Genomic DNA, 18,535 nt, shown 5'->3' with positions numbered 1-18,535 from the left:
CTGGTTCAGAGAATGCCAAGAGTGTGCAAAGCTGTCATCAAGGCAAAGGGTGGCTACTTCGAAGAATCTAAAATATATTTTGATTTGTTTAACACTTTTGTGGTTACTACATTATTCCATGTGTTATTTCATAGTTTTGATTCTACAATGTAGAAAATAGTAAAAGTAAAGAAAAACCCTTGAATGAGTAGGTGTTCTAAAACTATAGACTGGCAGTGTATCTACTACATGTGGGGTGGAAGACAGGCACCGTCACGTTGATGGCATATATAGGTCAAAATTTGTGCACAGGAGTAAGGAGCCATAATAAGCCTATCACTTGAGCGCTAGTCAGTAACCCTGGGCCAAATGCATCCTTATGCTGCTAATCTCTGGCACCACGGTCACTGGGCTTCTATGTCAGGCTGGAATAGAAAGGCAGCCAAAACCTGGCCATATCATCCTGGTCAAACAAGGTGATGTGACAGATTAGAAGGATAAGCTATAGTAGTATAATGAATGCATGAAGACATAGTGTATCACTATAGCAGAGAGGGGGTGGGGGAGGATTATGGGGAAGCGTCAGACTTCAGCCTCTGTTTCCTCCCCACAAATTCTAATCCAATAAAGGGATCTACTCCAAGATCTATAAAGGGATTTAAGGAGAGTACTATCCAACCATTGTCCTGCCCCACAGCCAAGCAGATGGACAACACTGACCCAGTATGATGATCTGCAAGGTTGTGTTCAGTGCGCCATGGCATAGATTTGACATATACCCTGATGAAGACAGCTTCTGTCGAAACGTTGGACATAAATATTTTTGCATCTGAGCTCCTAGAGTGTGCGGCTCTCCTTAATTGTTTTAAGTGTTCCACTCCGCTAGCCAGCACTTCGCCTAAATAGGTGTGCGTTTCTTTCGCCTCTAGATAGATGTTACAAGTGTCTGGAACTCTATTGGTGAGATGAGACGCCATTCTTTCTCGAGAAATTCCGTCATTTGGTGTTTTGTTGATGGTGGTGGAAACGCTGTTTCAGGCGCCGCTCCAGAATCTCCCTAAGTGTTCAATTGGGTTGAGATCTGGTGACTGAGACGGCCATGGCATATGGTTTACATAATTTTCATGCTAATCAAACCACTCAGTGACCACTCGTGCCCTGTGGTGGGGGCATAACCATGGTAGCCAAAATAATGGCAAAACCAATGGCCTGCCCAGCATTTTTATACATTACCCTAAGCATGGGATGTGTGGAATCACCTGCTTTCAATATACAGTTGAATATACACTTAGGTTGGAGTCATTAAAACTCGTTTTTCAACCACTCCACACATTTCTTGTTAACAAACTATAGTTTTGGCAAGTCGATTAGGACATCTACTTTGTGCATGACACAACTCATTTTTCCCCAAAAAATTTACAGACATTATTTCACTTATAATTCACTGTATCACAATTTCAGTGGGTCAGAAGTTTACATACACTAAGTTGACTGTGCCTTTAAACAGCTTGAAAAATTCCTGAAAATGATGTCATGGCTTTAGAAGCTTCTGATAGGCTAATTTACATAATTTGAAACAATTGGAGGTGTACCTGTGGATGTATAACAAGGCCTACCTTCAAACGCAGTGCCTCTTTGCTTGACATCATGGGAAAATCAAAAGAAATCAGCCAAGACCTCAGAAAAAAATGGTAGACCTCCACAAGTATGGTTCATCCTTGGGAGCAATTTCCAAACGCCTGAAGGTATCAACAATAGTACGCAAGTATAAACACCATGGGACCATGCAGCCGTCATACCGCTCAGGAAGGAGACGCGTTCTGTCTCCTAGAGATGAGCGTACTTTGGTGCGAAAAGTGCAAATCAATCCCAGAACAACAGCAAAGGACGTTGTGAAGATGCTGGAGGAAACAGGTACAAAAGTATCTATATCCACAGTAAAACGAGTCCTATATCAACATAACCTGATAGGCCGCTCAGCAAGGAAGAAGCCACTCCTCCAAAACGGCCATTAAAAAAGCCAGACTACGGTTTGCAACTGCACATGGGGACAAAGATCGTACTTTTTGGAGAAATGTCCTCTGGTCTGATGAAACAAAAATAGAACTGTTTGGCCATAATAACCATTGTTATGTTTGGAGGAAAAAGGGGGCGAATTGCAAGCCGAAGAACACCATCCCATCCGTGAAGCATGGGGGTGGCAGCATCATGTTGTGGGGGTTCTTTGCTGCAGGAGGGACTGGTGCACTTCACAAAATAGATGGCATCACAAGGGAGGAAAATGATGGGGATATATTAAAGCAACATCTCAAGACATCAGTCAGGAAATTAAAGCTTGGTCGCAAATGGGCCTTCCCCAATGGACAATGACCCCAAGCATACTTCCAAAGTTGTGGCAAAATGGCTTAAGGACAACAAAGTCAAGGTATTGGAGTGGCCATCACAAAGCCCTGACCTAAATCCTATAGAACATTTGTGGGCAGAACTGAAAAAGTGTGTGTGAGCAAGGAGTCCTACCAACCTGACTCAGTTACACCAGCTCTGTCAGGAGGAATGGGCCAAAATTCACCCAACTTATTGTGGGAAGCTTGTGGAAGGCTACCCGCAACGTTTGACCCAAGTTAAACAATTTCACGGCAATGCTTCCAAATACCAATTGAGTGTATGTAAACTTCTGACCCACTGGGAATGTGAATGAAATAAAAGCTGAAATAAATAATTATCTTCTATTCTTCTGACATTTCGCATTATTAAAATAAAGTGGTGATCCTAACTGACCCAAGACAGGGAATTTTTACTAGGATTAAATGTCAGGAATTGTGAAAAACTGAGTTTAAATGTATTTGGCTAAGGTGTATGTAAACTTCCGACTTCAACTGTACTTTGTATCCCTCATTTACTCAAATGTTTTCTTTATTTTGGCAGTTACCTGTACATAAACTACAGTGGAATTGTATTCTATAAGACATCACAGATCAGATCATGTCCTCTGCCATAGAGAGAGAGGGGCAGAGGGGCTTACATGGGGATGGAACAGATAGTCAGTATTTAAGTGTCATTGTCTCTCACACGGTCACCTGATCTGAGTCAGACCCCCAACTTTTCCTCTTTAAAGGGGCAATCAGCAGTAAAAACAATAACAAAGGGTCTTCCCCGCCCGTTTCGATAAAAAGCTGAGGGATGGGGCTGGGGAAATGTACCCACTCTCAAATTCAGAGACAGAGCTATGGATGCATGTGTAACTGGTGTGAAATGGCTATCCAGTTAGCGGTGCGCGTTAGTTGTGTTTCAGTCGGTGACGTCACTCGCTCTGAGACCTTGATGTAGCTGTGGCTTTTGTGGAGTGATAGGTAATTATGCTTATTGGGTGACTGTTGTCGATGTCTTCAGAGGGTCCCTGGTTCAAGACCAGGTTGGGGCAAGGAGAGGGACTGAAGCAATACTGTTACACAAGGACTGACCATCCACGATATCAGTATTATATTTTTAACCATGTTTTGAGGCTATAAAGTATTTGTTTACTTTTATTTATAAACAATGGATTAAAACAAGCTGATATTTTGGGTTCTGATGGTGTATGACAGTTGAACTGAAGTTCAAGTGGCATTTATAAGTTATATTGTTCAGGAATCAATGGGTTCATAGCATACATATTTATAAGACAATACATGGATGTAGAAATTGCAGATTGCCCCTTTAACGGCATTATTCTTTAGGATTACACCCCTACCTTCACAGAAGCTGTTGTAGTCTACCTGTTGGATTTTCCCTAGACTTTTGATACCACCCTTTGATGTGCCACATCTCACTTCATAAAAGACCTCCAGGTTTTCCTGAAGTTGTTCAAATACTTTGAGCATTTGCTTGTGCCTGCCTAGAGTCCCAGATGGGTTTTGCACTTTTAGGTGTATTCCACTGATTCAGTTGTGCCAAGTAAGCTCAGCTAAATTAGCTAAGATTTCAAATACAGTATATCTATTTGAACCCAGGTTTGGCCATTATATAGCACTCCCAATAACCCAGCCTCTATGATCTCCCTGACTGACACCTCAGCCTCTATATCAGCCGCCTTGCACCAACTCACCAGGTTGTGGTTGGTGGAATTGGAGTCCTCCTCTGGGAAGGGTTTAGATACACCCAGGGCCACACAGTTGGCAAAGATAGCAAGTAGAATGAAAATATCAAAAGGTCTGCAGGACCACAGTTAAGGGTAAATACTACACACCACAGTGAATGCATGATTGACTTACAGTTTTTCTCAATTGCGTACAAGCAATTTTTGGATCTTCGTTTAAATGTATCTATTGCAGAACAGCAATGATCAAATGCTCAAAATACATTTACAAACGTCTGATAATTTTCTTGCCTTTGTACCTGACGTGCATATCTTAGACCACCTTTTGAAAAACGTTAAATACAAATGTCATCAGTAAATACAAAATTCACTGTTAGGTGTTTTGTTCACAGACATTGTCTTCATTAGAAGAGAAATGTGTGCAATTGTCTTCACTGTTTCCTGCTATCAGTAAATACTACTGCACAAAATTCCAAATCACCCCATCAAGGTCATTCCATGTACTGTACAATGTAGGGAAAGATCTAGGCAATGGGGACTGTCTAATTTTTATGATTTTGTACAATATTGCTGTTATGCAGAGATGTAGAGAATGAATGAGGTTACTTTCTAAGTATCTTTGGGTCATCATGTCTAACATTGTGACCTTCTATTATAGAGGCCTCCACATTCATAGCAGTTGTGTTACTCCATTGTACTCACCTTTCCTTATTTATATTGTGGATTGTGTTTCTGTGTGCCGATGTAAAGTCTACAAAACTGTGAGCAAACCAGCCTATGTATTGAACACATGGAATTGAATTGTGATAATATCAATGAATGAATTCTGCACACAATGTGCTTATTTTTTTATTGATTTGATGTGTATAAAATTATTTGGTGAAATATGCATAATAGGAGATGAATTGACCATAATTCTGCACCTTTGGATAGTTGTACTTCCAATTTTGATCACCGTGATTTGGTGACTGCAAAGAAGATGTATTGTTCCCTTTCAGCCAGTCACTCAGCATAACATACTATGGGGAGTTAATGACCAATCATATCCACCTGAAGAAAACTGAAATCACACCACACGGGCCAATGGAAGCCGAGCCCACCCTCGGAAGCCTCGCCTTCCTGGCTGTAATACCGGGACTTGCATTATTTTTCTCAATTCTTGCTCTTCAGCTTGCCTGAAAGAAGAACATGTCACACAATTTACAAACACAAATACTACGAGATTTGGCTCAGACTAAGGTGTCTATTACTGGGGGGAGAGTACTCGTCCCCCTAGATGTTGTGAGTTTTGGGTCTTGGTATCGATTTTTGTGTTTGCTAAAAACCCACTACTTTCTGCTCTGCTTGTGTAGCCAGTGATTCCTTGCATGAGTAAGATGGCCAGTGGTAAGTGTAAATTAAAAAAGGCTAACCTGCCTTTTCTAACCTGTTTGAACCTAAAACGTACTCTAGGGCATGTGGTTTCACAACTTAAATTAAAGATACTCACGAGTGCTGTCCTGTTTGTCTAGGTTGGAAACATGCTCAGGAGGCTTTGGCTCGGACCAGTTCATGTGACCATTGTCTCCGGCTGGGTTCAACTTCCAATGGGTGTCGGGCTGACTTTGTGAGAAAGATTGGGTCTGCTGGTGAAGGGTCTTCCGGTGAAGCGACCTCGGGAATGGGGTTGTCTGAGGCCGGGAGAGAGCAGCAACAGTGGTGGGAGTTGACAGCTTTGGATTCGGCGGGTGAGAGTGAACCCTTGCTGAAGCTGTGTTATAGGGCAGCAGATCACCTGGGGGCGGATTGGCCATCTTCTCCCTAACAGCAGAGTTCCTCCAGGTTTGGCTCGGCTATGGAGTCCTTACAGGCCCGGTTCGAGGTGAAACAAAAACAGGACGCAGCTCTACGGGTCCTTTTCCCACAAAACTCCTTTGCGGGGGTGGCTCGGCAGTTCCCAAGGCGTGAAGGAAAGGGTCCAGGCCAGATGCGGGTAGCCCCGGGCCAGGGAGCGGCTTCGAGTTCATTTAATAACCATCTTGTTGCTTCTGAACAGCGGGAGACGCCTTGGCACAGACGCCAAGCTGGGTCGAAGGAGAGTGGGGTGAATGCTGATTCTTATGCAGTGCTGGGGAAGGAGCAGACCCCGCAACCTTTGCTGGAAGCCGGGGAAGGGGCCCTGTTCTTGGGGCCCTCCTCCCCAAGCATTGACTGTGGCAACAGTGCTCCCAAGTGGCTTGGTCAATGGGGGCAAGTTACTGGTTGCTGAAGTCCCCGAACCCAGTGTGGGCCGGGTATCAGAACGGCGGTTCCACAAAAGCACATTGTTTTTACCCAAGGTTCCTCTGTGTTCAAGTGTATTGAGGGTGCGGTATCATCCAGGTGTGGGCATAATAAACACAGTTCCTTCCCTACATTCAGACATACAGTTGTCAAGAGTGGTGGATATCAAAAGAAGCATGAAAAAAAAACTGATCATCCCAGTCCTCAGAGTGGTGCTCTACCCATTCAGGAGCTAATTTATGGGAGACTGGCAGCGTGCTCTGTCCAGTGGCGGGTATGGGGGAGGACAGTGACAAGGGGGTACGGTCTGCAGTTGGCTGTGCGTCCTCCTTCTTTTCGTGGCGTCATCAATGTTCCCCGAGGTCCTAGCGCCTGTCTTGAGAGAGATTTCCTCTCTCCTTCAAAAGCAGGCTATTTGGGTGGTCCCTGTGTTAGAAGTACAGAGCGGTTGGTACAGCCGGTACTTAGTTCCCAAGAGCAATGGAACGTTGCGTCCCATCCTGGACTTGCGTGTTTTAAACAAGCACCACAAGGCTTGCGAGTTTAAAATGCTCACACTTCGCCGGCTATATTGGTTCACGTCCATAGATCTGAAGGATGCGTATTTTCATGTGGTTTCTCCCTGGCCTCCCGAGTAGCGCAGCGGTCTCAGGCACTGCATCACAGTGCTAGAGGTGTCACTACAGACCTGGGTTTGATCCCAGGCTGTGTCACAGCCGGCCGCGACCGGGGGACCCATGAGGCCCTGTGTCGTCCGGGTTAGGGGAGGGTTTGGCCGGCCCCATATCCTTGTCCAATTGCGCTCTAGAGACTACTTCTGGCGGGCCGGGCGCATGCACGCTGACTTCGGTTGCCAGCTGTACGGTGTTTCCTCCGACACATTGGTGCGGCTGGCTTCTGGGTTAAGCAAGCAGTGTGTCAAGAAGCAGTATGGTTTGGTGGGGTTGTGTTTTGGAGGACGCATGGCCCTCGACCTTCGCCTCTCCCGAGTCTGTGCGGGAGTTGCAGGGATGGGACAAGACTGTACCAATTGGATACCATGAAAACGGGGTAAAAATAAATAAATAAATAAAAGATATGGGATCTGGGGGTTTGGCCCCTGAAAGGTTTATTTTTATGGCTAGAGGTTTACCCTCGAACATGATTACTACTATACAGTCGGCGCGTATGCCCTCTACGAAAGGGTTGTAAACATATAAGTGGTGTGCGTTTGAGGCTTGGTGTCAGGTTAAAGGAGTTTCTTCTTTTCAGAGCTCTTTAGTGGAGATTTTCATGTTCTTGTAAGAGCTTTTTGAGCAGGGCCTTTCTTTTTCCACATTGAAGGTTTATATGGCAGCCATCTCGGCGTGTCATGTAGGGATTGACTGCTCTACCCCGGGGTCTCATCATCTGGTGGTGCGGTTCCTGAAAGGCATGCGTTGGCCCAGACCGGTGTCTAAGTCTATGGCTCCAACCTGGGACCTGGCTTTGGTCTTGTGTGAGCCTCTGTTTGAACCATTGTCGTCTGTGGACCTGAAGGTCCTTTCATACAAGACTGCTCTGCTCATAGCCTTGGCTTCAGACGAGCGCATTGGGGATCTCCACACACTATCAGTACACCTTTCCTGTTTGGAGTTCGCACCTGGCGAATCCAAAGTGATGTTATGTCCTAATGCAGCTTTTGCCCCCAAGGTCCCTGGCGTATGAAAGCAAAGGATGAGGGTTGCCTAGCAGTGTGTGTGCTCATTGTTTAGGGGCATGAGGATTTGTGATATCTGTGCTGCAGCGAGTTGGGATTCCCCAGATACATTTGTGAAGTTTTATTGCTTGGATGTAACTGCTCCCAGTGTGGCTCATAGAGTTCTTATGCCTGGGTCCGGGAGTGGGTGTTAGGCAGCATGCAGGTTGCGCATTTATCCGGGTTACAACAGTTCTCTGTAGGTTGGAGCCTTAGGCTGCCTTGGCAGCATGTGAGTACACTGTTTCCAGGTTACTTCAGGTTTCCTGTGGGTTTGAGACTCGCGTTGATTCTATGCAGCGAGTGTGTGCAATTTACCAAGTCACGACAGGTGTTCTGTTGTTTTGGACTTGCGGTTCCTTGTACGAGTTCTGGCATTTTGGGCTTGCAAGGTAAGCATTGTTCTTGGAACCTTGGGGTCTATGGACTTGGTATTCAGTGGCAGAGTGTCAATGCGCATAGCCACTTAGCAGCAGGTTCTGGTTCCCTATATGGAGCTCTGACAGTTCAGGCCCCATGAGGCTCTGACAGTTCAGGCTTCTCGGGTAAGCCGGTGGAACCTGTGTGTGCTTGGGTTGCCATGGGCCTCCTAGTTTGGTACCCTCTGAGCCAGCTTGGCGTGTGATTGTATGTCTCCATCGTATGTTATACTGAGTGACCGACCGTCAGGGGATTTGGCTTGCTGAAGAGCGGTACTGAATTTAATAAATGAATGCGATCCCCGGTATTACAGCCAGGAAGGCAGGGCTTCCAAGGGAGGGCTCGGCATCTTTTTGACTGTTGGGCGTAATTTCAGTTTTCTTCAGGTGAATATGATTGGTCGTTGACTCCACATACTATATTATTTTCACACCCTGATCTGTTTCACCTGTCTTTGTGATTGTCTCCACTCCCCTCCAGGTGTCGCCCATCTTCCCCATTATCCCCTGGGTATTTATACCTGTGTTTTCTGTCTGTCTGTGCCAGTTCGTCTTGTTTGTTCAAGCCTACCAGCGGTTTGTTTCAGCGCCTGCTTTTCCCCAGTCTCGCTTTTTCTCGCTCTCTTGGTTTTGACCTTGCCTGTCCTGTCTCAGAGCCTGCCTGCCGTCCTGTACCTTTGCCCAACCTCTGGATTACCGACCTCTGCCTGACCTGAGCCTGCCTGCCGTCCTGCACCTTTCCCCAACTTCTCTGGACTATTTACCACTGCCTGCCTTGACCGGTCTATTAGCCTGCCCCTTTGGGATTATGAAACTATTGGTTATCTGACGTGATCTGCATCTGGGTCTTACCTTCATATCTGATAATTATAACTCATTCCCTCCTTCAGGGAACAGTAGTGATATTCATAACTGTACGATCTACTGAGATTTCTTTTTTTTTTTTTAAACAGATGAACTTTCTGTTTTGTCTGTTTGGACTAAGTACGGTTGCGCTATTTTTGCAGGCAGTTTTTTTGATGAAAGTATTTGCAATTTGGATGGTATATAGTTTTAATGTATGTATGTTTTGAAGGCCACTTACATTTACTGTTTTGCAAAAGGCCACAGAGTTCTGTGTCTTGTGGACAGTGTTTTGAAATCGACAACATTTCAAAACACGAGGGGGTTTAACATGCATGCACACACACATGCGCACACACACACACACACACAAATGCACACACACACACGTGTTCACACACACACACACAGAGGTACATCATCATTGAAGGATATTTCCATTCAACAAGGGCCAAGGCAGCCATGCGGATGGGGTTACTGAGGGTGAGGCAGCAGAGAGCTCGAGGAGCTCGGAGAGCAGATTTGTTGGCTTGCATCTGCTTCTTCTGTCCTCCACCTCTCTTCTTGCCCGAGGCAGCAGAGCCGAGGGTGTCGGACTTGTCCCCGGCAACCGAGCCAGCCAAGGAGACTCCATCCTCTGCAGGAGACAGAGGGAAGATAGTCACCATTCATTCATCAAATTTATTTTCTAGGTTATTGCTATGTAGTTACTATGCACTACTGTGTGTACACAATGTTGTGTATTATTTATTTGTATTTACTAGTCTATCAGGTAGCCTACTCTTTAATATTGTGTCAATTACTCAAACTGACCAATAAAAATTGACAGTGAAACGAAAATATTATAAACATATCAAACCTGGGAGTTCATTTGGATCCTTCTATGTCCTTTGATACCCATATAAAACATACCTGAAAAGCATACTTTTTCCATCTAAGAAACAGTGCCCGGCTCAAACCATTGCACTCCCAGCCAGATGCAGAGAAACTCGTCCCAGATCGACTACTGCAATGCTCTGTTCAGGGGCCTTCCAGCCAAATCCCTTCAGAGGCTACAACTCCTCCAGAATAGTGCTGCCAGAGTCCTGACCAAGAAGTCAGCCCACATCACCCTCATCCTTACTGAACTCCACTTCCTACCGGTCAACTATAGGATTGACTTTAAAATCCTCCTCCTAGTGTTTAAAGCCTTGAATGGATTGAGTCCCACCTATAACAGCGACCTACTTTCTATCAATGAGCCACCTCTGACTTTCCGCTCCAGCAACTCACCACTGCTTCAAGTTCCAAAGACACGTCTCCGAACTATGGGGGACCGAGCCGTCTGCTGTCTTGCCCCTCGCCTATGGAATACTCTCCCTGACATCTGAGAGCCGCTCAATCTGAATTTTTAAAATTAAATCTGGAAAGTACTTTTAGCACCTAGCTTACTATTGCCATTTCCTGTCTTGATTGTAAATGCATGATGTTATATTCTATTTTTTCATGATAGGCCTACAAGGTACAGTAAAGTATGATAGACTTACATAGCACAGTAAGGTGCCATATTGAGCAGAACAGCCACAGGTGTTGGTTATTATTTCCTATTGTGTTTCATGACAATGGTATGTAGGCCTAATGGCTTTAAATTGGATAATGACATTGACAAAGCCGACAGAGTTGTTTTTAGAGTGACTAGGACTAACAATCTATATTGTAAAAGATCCTTGGGTTACAACTGCTGTTCAATATTATTTCAATACATTATATTACATACATTATACCCATTGATTCATGAAGAATATTCAAAGCCTTATGAGCTTATCCTATTATAACACAAAATCTGACATTGTTTTACACCATTGTTTATGTTGCTTTTGCATTGTCATGTGTAAACAAACAAAGTATAGCTTCAAGATATGTTTAGAAGTATGGTATCATGTCAATCTCATTCCACTGGGATCACCACGTCATTTCAAGGTGGATAATATTTGGTCGAGACATTGATCAATGAGATTACAACCTATATTCACCCACTCAAAAAGAGAACCAAAAGTTAGTTGAATTTCCAATGTGTTATCATTATGCTTTCAAACAATTAAAAGGACAACAAAATTCCAACAACAGATATTTGGTTTAGTTGTCACCCAAATGTCTGTCACTGCACTTTCAACCATTTAAAAGCACAAAGTTCAAATGGGAATACAATGTCAGATATTTTGATAATTTATACAACAGATTGTGTTATCACTGCGCTTCATCTAATAGCACAACCAAATTACCTGAATTGAGATTACATTAAAAGTACAGTACCAGTCAAAAGTTGACACACCTACTCATTCAATTATTTTTCTTTATTTTTACTATTTTCTACATTGTAGAATAATAGTGAAGACATCAAAAATATGAAATAACCCACATGGAATCATGTAGTAACCAAAAAAAGTGTTAGTCAAATCAAAATATATTTTATAGTTGAGGTTCTTCAAAGTAGCCACCCTTTGCCTTGATGACAGCTTTGCACACGCTGGCATTCTCTCAACCAGCTTCATGGGGTAGTCACCTGGAATGCATTTCAATTAACAGGTGTGCCTTATTAAAAGTACATTTGTGGAATTTCTTTCCTTCTTAACGCGTTTGAGCCAAACAGTTGTGTTGTGACAAGGTAGGGGTGGTATACAGAAGATAGCCCTATTTGGTAAAAAACCAAGTCCATATTATGGCAAGAACAGTTCAAATTTGTATTTTTTTACATTTTATTTCACCTTTATTTAACCAGGTAGGCCAGTTGAGAACAAGTTCTCATTTACAACTGCGACCTGCTCAAGATAAAGCAAAGCAGTGCGACAAAAACAACACAGAGTTACACATGGGATAAACATACATACAGTCAATAACACAATAGAAAAGTCTATATACAGTGTGTGCAAATGAAGTAAGATTAGGGAGGTAAGGCAATAAATAGGCCATAGTGGTGAAATAATTACAATTTAGCAATTAAACACTGGAGTGATTGATGTGCAGAAGATGAATGTGCAAGTAGAGATACTGGGGTGCAAAGGAGCAAAAAAATAATCAGAACATTATGGGGATTAGGTAGTTGGGTGGGCTATTTACAGATGGGCTATGTACAGGTGCAATGATCTGTAATTTGCTGAGTAGAGTGTTGGAGGCTATTTTGTAAATGACATCGCCGAAGTCAAGGATCGGTAGGATAGTCAGTTTTACGAGGGTATGTTTGGCAGCATGAGTGAAGGATGCTTTGTTGCGAAATAAGTAAAGAGAAACGACAGTCCATTATTACTTTAAGACATGAAGCTCAGTCAATGCGGAGAATTTGCGACTGCACGCAAAAATGATCAAGCGCAAAACTGGCTCTCATGAGGACAGCCACGGGAAAGGAAGACCCAAAGTTACCTCTGCTGCAAAGGATAAGTTCATTAGAGTTATCTGCATCTCAGATTGCAGCCCAAATACATTTTTCACAGAGTTCAAGTAACAGACACATCTCAACATTAACTGTTCAGAGGAGACTCAGGCCTTCATGGTCGAATTTCTGCAAAGAAACCATTACTAAAGGACACCAATAAGAAGAAAAGACTTGCTTGGGCCAAAAAACACACGCAATGGACTTTAGACCGGTGGAAATCTGTTCTTAGGTCTGATGAATCCAAATTTTAGATTTTTGGTTCCAACCGCCGTGTCTTTGTGAGACGCAGAGTAGGTGAACGGATGATCTCCGCATGTGTGGTTCCCACCGTGAAGCATGGAGGAGGAGGTGTTATGGTGTGGGGGTGCTTTCCTGGTGACACTGTCAGTGATTCATTTACAATTCAAGGCACACTTAACCATCATGGCTACCACAGCATTCTGCAGCGATACACCATCACATCTGGTTTGTACTTAGTGGGACTATCATTTGTTTTTCAACAGGACAAACACCCAACACACCTCCAGGCTGTGTAAGGGCTATTTGACCAAGAAGGAGAGTGATGGAGTGCTGCGTCAGATGACCTGGCCTCCACAATCACCCGACCTCAGCCAAATTGAGATGGTTTGGGATGAGTTGGACAGCAGAGAGAAGGAAAAGCAGCCAGCAAGTTCTCAGCATATGTGGGAACTCCTTCAAGACGGTTGGAAAAGCATTCCAGGTGAAGTTGGTTGAGAGAATGCCAAGAGTGTGCAAAGCTGTCATCAAGGCAAAGGGTGGCTACTTTGAAGAATCTAAAATATATATGGATTTGTTTAACACTTTTTTGGTTACTACATGATTCCATATGTGTTATTTCATGTTTTTGATGTCTTCACTATTATTCTACAATGTAGAAAATAGTTAAAATAAAGAAAATTAGTAGTTGAGTTGAGTTGAATGAGTAGGTGTGTCCAAACATTTGACTGGTACTGCACATGCTGCAAGTGATCAATGCTGTTTGAGAATCTGCACAGATTATTACAGCAATTGTGAATGTCTCCACAGAACTGTGGAGCTATGCATGCTATCTTGAACATGCACACTTTATATGATTACATAAGGAGAAATGTATAGTTACAGTAACCTCAAAATGATTAACACATCCATGGCCAGATTTTAAAGTCGAATGTTACATTAGTTTTTAAGCTAGCCTTAACTTTAAACTATTAACTGTTTTACAAAAGTAATGTTGAATTGTGTTTGGTTGACATTTACATAACGTTTAAAGGAGATCTACAGCTTGGATAGTTCCATCTAAACCACTGGCTTAATCACATTCATTAACTTTTATTTTTGGTTGAGTTGGAGACCTGAATCCAACATATATAATTTCTTAGCCTATTAACTTGTCGACAAGCTATTTATTGTATTTCAAAAATGATATTGAATTGTGTTTGGTTGTCAACGCAACCAAATATCAACATTTATCTTCTTGGATAGTTCCATCCGTGCCACTGACTTAGTCTGGATTTAATTCCAATTTGTCTACAAATGTATAGTTGATGTTGGATTCACATCTCCGGCTCAACCAACAATCTAAGTCAAAGAATAGACCTAAATCAAATCAAACTTTGAATGCACTTTAAATAAAGTTTGATTTAATTTAGTCCTATTCTTTAACTTTGATTGTTGGTTAAGATAGTAGTAGCAGGAGGTGGCCGGTAGCCTTGCAGTTAAGAGTGTTGGGCTAGTAACCGAAAGGTTACTGGTTTGAATCCCTGAGCCGACTAGGTGAAAAATCTGTCAATGTCACCTTGAGCAACACACGTAACCCTAATTGCTCTGGATAAGAGCATCTGAAATGAAGTGAACATATAAATTATTGTTTTGTAGAAAAACTGGAATAAAAGTCACACTACTGTAAATCAGTGGCGCAGATGGAACTATCCAAGCAGAAGAAACTTCTTCAAATGTTGATATTTGGTTGTGTTGACAACCAAACACAATTCAATATCATTACAATCAACCAGAGCTTGAAACCCTATGCCTATTGCATTGTCTATTTTTAGTTGAATTCTGAGTTGAATTCAAACAATTGCTGTTGATCGCTTTGAAAATGCTATATAGGTCTAAATAGCATAATTGATGATTGATAAAGTATGGTTACCTTTCATTTGCTCTGTTAAACCCACCCTTTGGAATAACTTTGATAGCAACAGTGAATCTATTTAATTTTGAAGTGGAGACCTCTCAACAATCCTTCTCACAATAGTACATTGGTAATAGATTCCCCAATATCAAAGCTAAGCAGGGCTGGGATTGGTTAAAACCCTGGATGGGACAACAAAGGGTAGCTGTAGATCAGTGGTTCCCAAACTGTTTATAGTCCTGTACCCCTTCAAACATTCAACCTCCAACTGCGTACCCCCTCTAGCACCACGGTCATTGCACTCTCAAATGTTGTTTTTTTGCCATCATTGTAAGTCTGCCACACACACACACACACTATACGATACATTTATTAAACATAAGAACGAGTGTGAGTTTTTGTCACAACCCGGCTCGTGGGAAGTGACAAAGAGCTCTTATAGGACCAGGGCACAAATAATAATAATCAATAATTTTGCTCTTTATTTAGCCATCTTATATATAAAACTTTATATATTTATTTGTTCATCGGAAATTGTGAATAACTCACCACAGGTTAATGAGAAGGGTGTGCTTGAAAGGATGCACATAACTCTGCAATGTCGGGTTGTATTGGAGAGAGTCTCAGTCTTAAATAATTTTCCACACACAGTCTGTGCCTGTATTTAGTTTCCATGCTAGTGAGGGCCGAGAATCCAGTCTCACATAGGTACATGGTTGCAAAGGGCATCAGTGTCTTAACAGCACGATTTGCAAAGGCAGGATACTGTGCAGCCCAATCCAGAAATCTGGCAGTGGCTTCTGATTAAATTAAATTTTCACAGAACCGCTTGTTGCAATTTCGATGAGGCTCCCTTGTTCAGATATCGGTAAGTGGACTGGAGGCAGGGCATGAAAGGGATAACAAATCCAGTACCAATTTGTAAGTCGCTCTGGATAAGAGCGTCTGCTAAATTACGTAAATGTAAATAACACACTGTGGCTGAGGAAAGGCACTACTCCCAATGTAAGTGAACCCCAAATCAATGTAGTTCTCATCATATTTGCGTCTCTTCGATGGTTCAACGTCCCTGTCTGTTGTTCGGTGCTTTTCCGGATAAGTGGGCAGTAGCTCTCGGGCTGCATCAGATTCATAACTGTCAGTGTCCATGCTAGCTGGGCTAACAACAAATGTAGAATTACTGATGCTAGCATTGGATGTGCTCGTGTCAGCAGAACAACTTGTGTAGTCGACAGGTGCAGGTGTAGTACTACTGGTAGTAGCAGTAGTACCAGTAGAGCTGGTATGTGTCTCTATGGACGCAGGCCGTACTTTTTTTTAACCTTTTATCAATTTTCGAGCAAACGGAATGAGCAGCAGCTCAAATGTATAGACCCGTTGGAAAATATAAATGGACTGTTTTAAAATGGGGTCTGGCACACAAATGTGAATCACATTTTTATTTGGCATACCCTGACCGCATTGCGCGTACCCCTGATGTAGATAGATACATTTTCCAGTTCTAGGTGCTGCCCAGCCCATTTTGTTTTTGTCTGATAATGGATAAAACTTTGAAGATTTGACATTGTTTTAAAAGGTAAAAATATAACATATGTTATGCTGAGTTTGTCTGTTGAAATTTGGTTACCACAATGACATAATCCTGTGGTTTAAATTTCACCCTCAAAGCAACAGTTGATTACATTTTTCAAATCCAATGTATTCTTCCATAAAGATGCCACGTCACAATATGTTGACAAATTATGTTGAAACAACGTTGATTCGACCAGTTTGTGCCCAGTGAGTTAGTTTCCTTCAATTTGTAGCGTACATTTTGCATCATTCCATTACATCGTCAGTTTCCCTTTCTTTCCTCTGTCACGTCCGTACGTGTTGTTGATCCTGATGGTTGGTAGCCATAGTGGATGTTATGCTAACGCAGCGTAGTGGATAATATTACGCTAACACTACACAGCTGATTCAAATGATCAAAGCTTGATGATTAGTTGATTATTTGAGTGCTAGGGTAAAAACCAAATGTGCACCCCTTGGGGTCCCGAGGACCGAGTTTTGGTAATCATGGGCTAACATATTACAAGTTGTGCATTAGTTTCGACATGTAGCCTATTTGAATCACGATGGAATGCAGACCATACATAGCGGTTTAAACCTGGTGCCTGGCGCATGGTTCACGACAACTGGACTGTTGTCATCACAGTTCTATGATTAGTGAGGATTAGGGTACATTTATAGGACTATTGTTCCACCCATATTGTACACTTTTCTCACCTTCCAATATTTAATGGATTGAACAATTTCATATGTCAACTTTCAGGATATATTCAGGATATATTTTTGATCCACCTATATATTTAGTGCGTAAAGGCTCTCCAACCCTGTTTATGTACGACTCATAAATACTTCCCTAACCCTAAATAAATGCCCTAAGTATTCTTTTAAATCTAATTGGTGCTGAAAATGAGACGTATATGCGTGTATTTAGATGGCTTTCTTTCATTGATCCCTATTCTTAACTTGTCTCTAGATACATTGTAATGAGTCTGTCGAGAAAATTCGAATTAACGGTACACCATATTTAAAGGATTGCTTTAGATAAATGTACTGAATGAAAACTCCAGGAGAAAATCTATTGGCCAGCAAGTGGGAGGGTTTTCAGCGGTTGAATTAAACGTATTCAGTGTGCTAGGGAGCCACATGTGCCTGCAAAGCCTGTTACACACCTGCATACCAACTATTGACAAGTACTTAAATAAAAACGCATAAAAACTCAATAGATTTCCTAAGTCTGAATTGGGCCAACAATGCATAAAAGAAACAACCAAAATACATTTTGCATGGTCTACATCTTACCTTTTCCTGCCATGTCGCAGTTCAAAACCACAATATGCCTTCAGGGAAAGAGCCACCATCAAATAGTTGTGTAAGTTGCAGAGTTTGACTGACAACCAATTTCAAAATTGGCTGTGCATCGCGTATTGACTATTAACAAAACAAACACTTAAGAGTTAGCAAGCCATTTCTTAATCGTGTCAGTGCGCCACACCGGTAATTGGTTACATCCTTGCCCATTAATTTCTATAGGAAATTACTCATGAAATCTGATCTTCTTATTTATTTGATCCAATGCAGCATCTTTTTGACCATGTATGCCGATACAAATGGAACAAGAATAATAAACTCGTCCCCACACACTCTACAGGTTGCTAGCTACCTGCTGTGGTCAGCCTTGAATCAGGATTAGAGTAATTGAGCCGTTTAAAAGGATGACCGTCCTGAAATCTTTAAGGGGAGGGCAGTGGGGACGTAGAGAAACTTCTGGTCAGTGGATATACATTTCAGCACCGTGGACAGCAACCGACCACTCAATAACAGGGAAGAGGGGCAAGTGTTGCAGTTGACACCTTGTGGGGGCATACTTTTATAGTATATTGGTTCTGGTACACAATGTCTCTTACTTCCAAGTGCAGCAGCATTCTCTTTACATTCATTTCTATATAGTTGATCATTAATAACAGTTGCATGCTACAGAGAAAATGTGTGATTCTATTTAGAAAAAGCTTTGTGTGCTTGAGCTTTTCCCAGCTGTGCTGACCAGGTACATGTTTTCAGTTATTGTGTGACCAGGCAGGCAGGATGAATCTATTCTTCTACTTTTATCATCAAATGTAATAAGTTATAATAGGCTGATTGAAAAATAAAA

At 42.4% G+C, this 18,535-nt stretch overlaps 1 protein-coding gene across 1 annotated transcript in view; it reads right to left on the bottom strand.

Moving 5' to 3' along the window:
- Nucleotides 1–4,364, bottom strand: part of LOC106572493 (voltage-dependent L-type calcium channel subunit alpha-1D) — a 33,029-nt gene extending 28,665 nt beyond the window's left edge. Inside the window, 2 exon segments of the mRNA XM_082961503.1 lie at nucleotides 4,064–4,169; nucleotides 4,354–4,364. Of these exon segments, the coding sequence (XP_082817629.1) occupies nucleotides 4,064–4,169; nucleotides 4,354–4,364 (117 nt within the window).
- Between the last annotated feature and the right edge of the window lie 14,171 nt (nucleotides 4,365–18,535).

The sequence above is a fragment of the Salmo salar genome, chromosome 15, assembly GCF_965601325.2.
Source record: "Salmo salar chromosome 15, fSalSal1, whole genome shotgun sequence".
Lineage (NCBI taxonomy): Eukaryota > Metazoa > Chordata > Actinopteri > Salmoniformes > Salmonidae > Salmo > Salmo salar.
This window is presented reverse-complemented; position numbering and strand designations above follow the sequence as displayed.